At 41.3% G+C, this 9,947-nt stretch overlaps 1 protein-coding gene across 1 annotated transcript; it reads right to left on the minus strand.

Moving 5' to 3' along the window:
• Positions 1-2,709: 2,709 nt before the first annotated feature.
• Positions 2,710-9,880, minus strand: PSMA7 (proteasome 20S subunit alpha 7). The gene is made up of 7 exons (XM_062589584.1): positions 9,710-9,880; positions 7,380-7,506; positions 5,823-5,947; positions 4,384-4,506; positions 3,872-3,991; positions 3,223-3,285; positions 2,710-2,935 (listed from the first exon to the last, which is right to left on the minus strand). The coding sequence occupies exons 1-7, from the start codon at positions 9,803-9,805 to the stop codon at positions 2,843-2,845; spliced, it is 747 nt and encodes a 248-aa protein (XP_062445568.1). The 5' UTR covers positions 9,806-9,880; the 3' UTR covers positions 2,710-2,842.
• Positions 9,881-9,947: the final 67 nt, after the last annotated feature.

The raw sequence follows: 9,947 nt of genomic DNA on the forward strand, positions 1-9,947 counted from the left end.
TTCCCTTTACCCATTAAGCCTCAGTTCTAACAGCTTCAAGGTACAGCTGCTCTGTTACTGACAATACTGAAGCTGCTTTACTGTGAACATAGTGTAGGTTTCCACAGGTAGAGTGCTGTATCTGCATCATCTGTGTACTGTAGCAGTGTAAGGAGCCCAGTGCCTGTGGTTTGATACTCCTGGGCTCATCAGCTGCCAGCCCTTGTCTACTGCAAGTACTCATTCTAGTTCAGTCTATGGCAGACAACAGTCTACGTAGGTATCTTTCACACAAAAGAGCTAAGACTAGGAAGAGAGTGACTTCTGCAAGAAACCAAACTGCCCAGCAGTTCAAAACTCCAGTTTTGAATCACTCCTCAGGGTAGCGCTTCATCCCATAAGGCATGTCAAACAATGCTATACTTAAGCTAGAGAAACTGCCTTGTTTATGTGGTCTAATTGTTTTCTGAGCAGAAGGAAAGATCACTGCAGCCTTCCTGTCCTTGATTCCTGTGATAGTCTGCCTGCATTTCCCTCTGAAGCACTTAGCTGTAAACAGCTGCTCAGTTTTGGTGGAACAGGCCAGTAAAAACATGTGAGCTACTGCAGGCTGCTTTATCTGCTGACTGGGGCTATGGCATCTCCCACTCTGGTCTAAAGGGCCTTCTTAGAACCCTCTGGGGTTTGGTCAGATCTCCCTTTGTGGAGGCTCCTGCAGGTGAGGTTCCTGTCACAAAGGTACTTTCCACAGCAATGGAAAGTAAAGATGGTTCTTGCTGTCTCCCTGTTCTTCCCCACCTGCCTACTTGTCTTCTCCAAACTTTGCTTCAGGTAGAAGCTCTTGCTTTACATCTTTAAGACCATTTGTTCTTTGATTGTCAAAAACAGACTGAAGAACTAATTGCAAAGGCTGTTTTTATTTCTTGTTCAATCTAGTTGGTGGTTATGTAAGTAGGAAGAGTTATATGCACCAAAAAAAAGTGGCACCTTAGCATTGTCAGTTTGAGATTAAAACAGTTCTAAGGAAAAGCAACTTCTGCAAGCAGGTAGCAAGCCTCATAGATAAGAGCTCTACAGGGCAAGAGGTGTCTTTGAGAAGGCAACAGTAAGCAGCAAAGCACACGTCACAAAGACTGAACTTCTCTTCCCTGGAAGCTTTACCTCAGCACAAGGAACAAACTGCTTCCCTTAGTAAAACCTGTATTCCTCTGTAAATGTAATGACTGTAAGGAAAGATAAACAAGACCAGAGGGGGAGAAAAAAAGATTAAAGAGGCAGGAGGGGAAAAAAACAGCTAGCATGTTATGTTAATGCCTGCATAGCATTAAAGCTTGCAGACCCACTACCATCTAGGCAAGTCTTCTATTTTATATCTGCCTCTATCCCACATATCTGAACCAGCAGGGTTGTCTTCCCTGGTCCTTGCAGGGACAAGCCCTACCTCTCCGAACAGCAAGACTTCTAGGTACCACTCCTTTTTGCCCTCTGTGTTGGAAAGGGGGTAAGAATATTGCAGTGAACAAAGCTAAGTGTGAAAATTATCTTTAGCGAGCGTATTATTGAGCAAAGCTGTTGAAAACAGATGAATCAATTGGAAATAGCTTTTCACCTAGCTCTCAATAGCTTAACATACCTGTACTTAAATAGGTAACATTAGAATATTGCCAAAACTGAGGATATTAAAGGTGCCACCATGCAAATACTTGTCTGAAATAAAATATCAAATTGGGATAGTCAGTCAAGTCTTTGCTTTTTTTTTTTTTTTTTTTTTTTTTTTAAGCAGAGATGAATAACTAGCTATCACAGGGTGTTTCCAAATGTGTCTATTTCAAAGTCTGTTAGATGTTAACAAGTGCATATCTGAGCTGATTAATAACTGCATGTTTAATGAGTAGTTTTCAAAGACCGGAAGATGACTGCTCTGTAGTCTGATATAATTTTGGTACAGAGCAGTAGTACAGAGGTAGGCCTTCACCTTACAGAAGGCAAGGAACCTACCTATGTGGAAGGGAAGAGGGAACTAGCTGTGAGAATATGCTGAACATGAACAGTAAACAGTGGCTTGACCAGAAACTGAACACCACTCCTGCTGCTGAGATGTATGGAAGAACTAACATGAAGTTAAGTACAAAAAGAGAAACTGAACTAGAGCTTTATAGTTTAACTAACTTACAGTATGTAATATTCTTTGAAGTTACTTTTAGCATTAGGAAGTTATTGGTCTGTAAATCCCCTAGTGGGCACTCACCATAGCAACACTTTATTCTGAACCAGATGAATCATGCAAAATCTAGTTAAGTAGCAAGTCACACACCTCTTCTGTTATGACATGCCTTGAAAACATTCAATTCTCATGCTGAATTCCCAAAGCATTATACCCCAAATCCTCTGTACTGTTCTTCAGAGGTAAACCTCATACAGCTTGTGACAGAAAGCATTAAATCTTACAACCAGACCCTAGCCTTTTAGATTCAGTAGTACAACTTAAGAAAAAAAACACATTTCCATAGTAGTTACATTCTCTTGAGGCTATGTAACAACATTACTAGGAGAGCAAGCTAAAAAGTAAACTAACAAATGAAAGCATGGAAGAGAAACATTGAATGAAGTGTCAGAAAAAAAATGCAAATTAATCTTTGTTCTTTAATGGCTCTTTCTTGCTGTTCTGTAGCCAACTAAATAGTTTGGGTAATTAAAATCCAAGGAACAAAGATTTCTTTAAAATAAGAGTTTAAAAAAACAATAGGTTTATTGTATGTCTCAAGAGGGGCACAGTATGAATAAATGGAATGCCTACATGTTGTTTATACAGAATAACCCATCACTTGAATTAAAAAGCAGCTAAGCAGTTGAATTTCAGTCATCATGATGTTTTCTTCTGTTTTTTCTTTTCATTTTCTTCCTTTTCTTTTTCAATTTCAGCAACATACTTCTCAATTTCTTCAGGACTTAAAATCTTAAAAGAGAAACACAAGTGACCCTCAAGATAGATAAAAGCCTTTAAGTTGTATTAGTAAGTGATAACTAAGTCTGACATGGAAAGAAAGTTACAATATCATTTATTTAGACACAGCTACATTGTGCAGACACAGCAACATTAAGCATTCCTTGGTCACTAATAGCAAATAGAAGCATTTCCCAAAGCAGAACGGGTGATTAAGGGCTGGAAGTTATTGTAAACCTACAGCAACAGTATCAGAGAAACATGCTTCAAAAAGAAGAAAAACAAAACAACCGCCTTACCTTCAGTGGCTGATCTCGTCTCATCACTGCCAGCTCAATGTTTTTCCCACCAGACTGTACAACCTTAATAAAAATTAGACACAGATATTACCATTAGTTAATTCTAACACATTCCTTTCAAATTTTCAGGGTCAGGAGAGATGGCTGGGAACTATTTCCTGTGTTAGCTCCAAGCTTTCCTCCCCATTAGTAATTACAATCCTTAAAAAAAAATAAATAAATAAAATAAAATGAGTCTATCTTCTGGTGTCAGTGCACTGAACTGTGGCTGAAGAAAACCACATTTCTATAGCCCAACTTTAGATCTAACTTTCTATATCTTAAATTTCAATACAAAAACATGACAGCACTCATGGTTTAGTGCATCTCTGATAAAATTTTAATTGACAGAACTGAAGTCTGTTTTCCTCCCCTGAGGACTGCTAGCAAGTTCTTCCATGTGAATTACAGAAAGCACTACCTGAAATATTCTGACACTTGAATTTAATCCCACATTCAAATGCACAGTGCCCTCAGCCTAGAACACACACACTTTCAGTAGATTATTTTGTAGTACTTCCCTGTGGCACATATATTTCTATGTACTCATATTTCAGATGTTAATCTAGACGTGGTGAAAGGTCATGCAAGGCTTTTGAAGCAGACTCACCTCAAGAAGAGCCTTGATGACAAGTTTAATAGTTAAGTCATCTGTCTCAATGGCTTCATCGGTATAGTTTTTCTCCAGGAATTCACGCACAGATTTGGCTCCTCTGCCAATGGCATTAGCCTGGAAACATTGAAGAAAAAGTTAGGCATGGAAGTTTTTTTAAAAAAAAAATGTCATTCACACAGAAGTTGCACACTTATATAATCTTAAACCATTTTATGATCACCATGTATTTTTCAGTAGACTGAATATGTTACTTCCCACATCACATGAAAAGAAGAGGGTAGAGGAGTCAGGGACATACTTTTTTTTTTTTGGAAAACAGGTTAAGATTTCCTAACTAAAGCTATACTGCAGACTGCCATTCAAGTAGAGCTGATCATTAAGGATTTTTGCAGCTGTGAGACAGCACCATCTGCCCAGTTAGATCTCCTTTCTACAGCCTCTCTTTAACAGAGACATTAACTCTTGAATATTTCATTAAATACCAGACAGAGACAGAACCAGCTCACCTTCCAAGCATGGTATGTACCAGATGGATCAGTCTGATACAGCCGGGGGGTTCCATCAAAGTCAAATCCCACAATAAGAGCAGAGATACCAAAAGGTCTGCGGCCATTGCTTTGAGTATATCTCTGATAGGAAAGAGGACATACTTATTTCAGAAGCAGTTCTAAAAGCTTTTCTAGAATGGAGAGCAGAATTTGTGGAAATTACAACCAAAAAAAGGCATGAGAAGTATTTTAATAGTTTCTTAACCTATTGAAATTGGTATTCCTCATCTTACAAAAGGCCACAGGCAATCAAGAAAGATGCAGTTATTTTTCATTTAAGTTTTCTACATGATTACAATAATCAGAAAAGGATCTTTCTTGTTCGCAGGCTACTGCCAAGCAGGAGACAGACTAAAGAATAAAAACCCAGGTATAAAACTGCGTATTGACAAGCACGCTTAAGAAGCTAAGAGAGAGCATGACAACATTTGAACACAAAGTCACTTTTCAACAGTAGTTTGCAACTTTTCTATTAGAAGGCATGGCATTATCTGCAGTGACAAATAGGTTGTGTGATAAACAGGGTTATAGCCCTTCCCCTGATACCAGTTTAGCTGAACAGTCGCCTTGCCACACTGCACACCAGAAGTGGTCATGAGCAAGGAGACCTGATACCAGCAGCACTATTTCAGTAGGAATACAGAAAGACAGTAGAACTGTTACAGTTTGTAACAGTTTTAGAGAATTTGTGAATGGGCCAGAACAGAAGATTACCATCTAAATGTCAGATTACTGTATGGAAATAAAAATGAAACTTTGGAGCAGTATTCTGCTCTGGTAGACCAACGATTATTACACAAATTACACCATTATCATCACTGCTATACTAACATATCTATGAATAAGCAAAACAGACATCTGCTAGTCTCCACTAGTTACTGAAAATTAGAGTTTAATGCAGTGGCAAATGCAGTTGCGCATATTTTGACATTGTAGTTCATTTCAAATTCATGAATATCAAATGTGAAATATATTTAAGTACAGCACTGATTTCCTCTCCTCTTGCCCCTCCCAGTAACATCTTAGTAGGAGGAAACCAAAATAGGAGCCATGAGGATGTTTTGACAATAACACAGCACTATCATTGTGCATGTGAATTAAAGCTGTAGATTAGCTTTAGCAAAACACTTTGCTTAGCATTCCTGATAATATACACAAGTATAGTTAATGCAGTCTTTACAAAGTATTAATTTCTTCATCTTCAGGAAAAACTAGTAATGAGTTCTCCTTCCTCTCTATTACTACAGCTCTATTTCCACCAAAGAATTGTAGTCTATTCTGTTACCCTGATTTTCACTAGGTGAGTAGAATGCAGCCACAAGAAAAGGTTTTATCTGCTTGGTCTGAAGTGCTGATCACCAAACATATTTTAAATATCTCCATACAGTTCCACATACCTGTTTCAGACTAGCAATGTAACGTGTGATGTATTCCACAGTGACAGGATCCTCCACTGTAAGTCTATGGCTTTGACACTCTACACGAGCTCTATTTATAACTATTCTGGCATCAGCTGTAAGCCCTGAAAAAAAATAGCGTATTCACTAAATGTTCAGATTCATGCTTCATAACGTATGCACAATTAAGACATCTAGTCTGTACCAAAAGGCTCACAAAGTCAGTGTCAATAAAAAACACAGCAAATGAGATTGCACTCAAGTTTCTGAGCAAGAACAGCACTTTTAAAGCAGTAACAAGGAGTTTATGTATCAAAATTAAGTTGAAAATTTTAGCTTACAACTTTCATATATGTAAGTTAGATTACTTGGTCCAAAATTGCATAGTGTTATCAGAACATTACTAACAGATTGAAAGCAGTCCATCAAACAGCAGTTTAGCAAAGCAATTTCAGTTCTCAAACATTTCAATTATAATTTCTTAAACAATCCCCCAAATTATGAGCCTGCTTATCTTCCCAGTAAATCTTGTCTGGTTGATAGTGATATAGCAGCACAAAGCTAACTGCCAAAAATGAGTATTAAGAATTGAAATTTGCTTTAAACAAGAGGCTCGTTAAAAAAAAAAAAAAAAAAAAAAAAAAAAAAAAAAGGTTAATTCCCTGTTTTACTTTTTGACCAACAACTCCACTTTCAGCTGATTGCCTTGTTTCCTCAAGAGGACTTTCTCAAGCCTGTGAGCCCACCTGCAAGTACCACAATTCTTAGTTAAGGAAAAAAGGCAACCAGTTATTTGAGCTTATCATTCTTGCATTTTAACTCTGAAGAACAGTATCACTGTTAAACTAGGTCTCTCCTTAAAGCATTACTAATACTGATACAAAGATTCTAAATTACTTAGAGAATCTTTCTGCAATCCATTTTCTCTCCATTTTTTAACCTCCATGACCCTTGTGTAAATTTTGAACAATGGAAATTAGTTAAAGCACTTGAAACAAGAAGAATGTGAAAGTAATATGTTTATGCTTCAAACCACTGGAGACAGAACTGTTCGTTCAGAGCGAGTCTTCTGAATTAGAATGTAAGAGATTTTTCTTTGTTTTATGCAACATTGTTTGCAAAATTTAGCTTTTTTGGCTTGATGCACTCAGGAAAAGGTACCTGTAACTGACTCATGCTTCTTATCACTCCTGTAATATGTACTAATATGCATCTGTTCTTTTGAGCTAAAATCTGTATCTGTGCTAAGACGCATCAGTTCTGGGTTAAATGCGAGGATGAAAACTAAGAGGACCCCATCAGCTCCAACAAATATTTCCTTTCATTAGATCACTTTCTATAGCTCCAACAATTTTTTCCTTTCATTGGATCGCTGTTTTTCTATACACATTTACTGAGCTGTTCTTACTCAAAAAGAATAAGCAGTTGTACATACTCCTTCCCCACAGTCCTCAGCCACAGTTAAAGGAAGTATTTTTGTTTTCAGAACTCATAAACCTACCCAAAGATGCTCTAATGGCTGCTACGCCTAATTCAAAATCTGTAGAGATCATATACCTGCAAAAGCCATGCAGACATTGTCATCAAGAGCACAGATCTTTCGTACAGTTCTTTCATCCTGAAGTTTTGCCACAGACTTCTTTTCCACACCAAGAACAACAATATCCTTCCCTCTTACTCCAACCTTCAATGCACCAGAGAGAAAGAGAGAAGAAACAGTTAAGATAGGCCCCCCAAAAAACAGTAGTTACAGACTTCAAGATGATATTTTTCTACTCATGTCAGTGAAGTCAGTGTTTTGTTTTCTACTGCAACAACCTGGAAAAAGGACTAATAAAAGAAGAGAAATTGCATAAGATTCTAGAGCATGGTTTCATAATCAGCTTACACCTATTTAAATCTATGCTGCTCCCAAGAGGTATATTCTAACTACTCCCAACTGTGTTTTCCCCAACTCTCCCAATATCAGAACTGGTATTTCTGCAGTCACACAAAGAAGTGGGTAAGACCAAGCTGAAAATTAACCCCTCAAAAAGGTAACCAGGTTGAATAGCTGGAACTATCCTTTTTGGTAGCAGCAAAACCCTAAATCAGCTTAAATTGTTTATGAAGCCATTGCCTTTGGTCCAGAAGCAAGATCAAGGTAAGACTGTCACAGTGACTGGTCCAGTGTTGTTGTTCAAATCAGAACCCCAAATACTTGAGATTAGACCAAGTAAAATCTGCAAGCAGCCCATCAATGGCTTGCTTCCTTGGTGTACTAATTCATACTCTTGAATATACCTTTTTCAACAGCTGGGAAAAAGAAAGTGAGCCTTTCACGCTTTTAATTCTGCTCCTTTTCATAGAGGGACATGCATAACTTGTTCTTCTAGGGTGATCCACCTCTTAACATGTTACAGATCTTTCTAAAGACATTAAACTCAACTACTGAACAAGAGGTAAGGTACAGGTACTGTTGTATCTGTTTAGGTCTGCTTTTACAATGCCTCCAATTTGTTTGTGTGTGCAGGGGGTGTTGAGAAAGAGGGGAAGGAGGAGTCTGTTTGGGACTAAGTCTTGTTATAGTTCTCATATCCCAAGCACAGTAAATTTTCTTACAGCTATTTTGCTATTAGGAAATTAGCATAGTTTCCCAGCCCCTAGTGATAAAGAGTTTTCACAGAGCAGAAGTTTGGACAACTGGAAGACTAAAGCCAGTAGCTGGAAAGTCACTTCTATGTACCTTTACTGACATGTTGCCCAATCCACTGGGAACCTGCATTTTACACCAGTATGAAATATTACCATTTTAACAATATGTAAGATAACAAATTAGAGGATCATTATTTTTTCAGTAGGTCGAGCAACAGTTAGGTTTCCATATTACAGAAAGGAAGCTACTCTGCTCATTTAACCTTCCCCAGCTTGCATGCAGCTAAGTGGTCAATGCAGTAGCTGCCAGGACTCCCTCTTACACTCTATCCACCACCGTAACAGCCACCAGCACTGGGCCTCAAATTCAATGTCTCAGTAAATACAGAACTGCAATGCACGCAACATTCCCCCTCCCACCCCTCAAAAAAAACCCCACAATAATCACCTGAAATAGAACACAGAGGTATCCCTTCTTTAAAAAAAAAAGGGAAAAACAAATTGTAATTTTTTATGGTAGCTTCAAAACCATTACTTAGCTTTGAAATTGGGGTTACAGTTTCAGGCCCCAAACAGAGTTTGAATAATACACTCTGAGAAAACAGATCAAACTTTCAGCAGGCAGTAAAAGACAACCTTCCCCCGCAAACCCGGTCCTGCTGGCGTCTTTAGGCCACCAGAATCGCGCTGACACCACGCACATCCCAGCAGCAAAGCGAGCCTCATCGCGGGGCACCCACGCCGCAGCTCGCCGGGCTGGCGCCACGCAGATTACTGGCAGAAAAGGAAGGCGGGCTGCTCTGCGGCCAGGCAACACGGAAGCGGCCGCGGGCCGGGGAGCGACAGCCTGCCGAGCGCCGGCAGGGGCGGACCAGGCCCGACGCGCCGCTCGAGACGAGGCCGAGCGCCCTCGGCCGGCCCCACGCGTCACGTAGCGGCCCGCGCCTCAGCGAGCCAGGCCGCGCGCGACGCGCCCAACGGTCGCTCGCGCCCCCCTCCACACACACAAGGGCCGCGCGCGGCGCACCAACGGCCGCCCGCGCCCCCGCCTCAGCGAGCCAGGCCGCGCGCGACGCGCCCAACGGTCGCTCGCGCCCTCCTCCACACACACACACACAACGGCCGCCCCCCCTTCAGCGAGCCAGGCCGCACGCGAAGCGCCCAACCGCGGCTCGCGCCCCCTCAACGGCCGCGCGCACGACCTCCCCCCCCCAAACGGCCGCCCGGCGCGGCGCGGCGCGGCGCTCACTCACCGCCGTGGAGCCCTTCTTCACCGCCTCCTGCGCGTACTCCACCTGGAAGAGGTGCCCGTCCGGCGAGAAGACCGTGATGGCCCGGTCGTAGCTCATGCCTGCCGCCCGCTGCCCCGCGCGTGTGCGCGGACCGAGATGCCGGCGTCCTCCCGCTTCCCCCCCCCCTGCCGCCGCCGCCGCCGCCGCCGCCGCCGCGCAGCTCCCCCGGGGCCTGGGCGCCGCGGCCGGAACCAGCCGC

Source organism: Rhea pennata, chromosome 16 (assembly GCF_028389875.1).
Source record: "Rhea pennata isolate bPtePen1 chromosome 16, bPtePen1.pri, whole genome shotgun sequence".
Classification (NCBI taxonomy): Eukaryota; Metazoa; Chordata; class Aves; order Rheiformes; family Rheidae; genus Rhea; species Rhea pennata.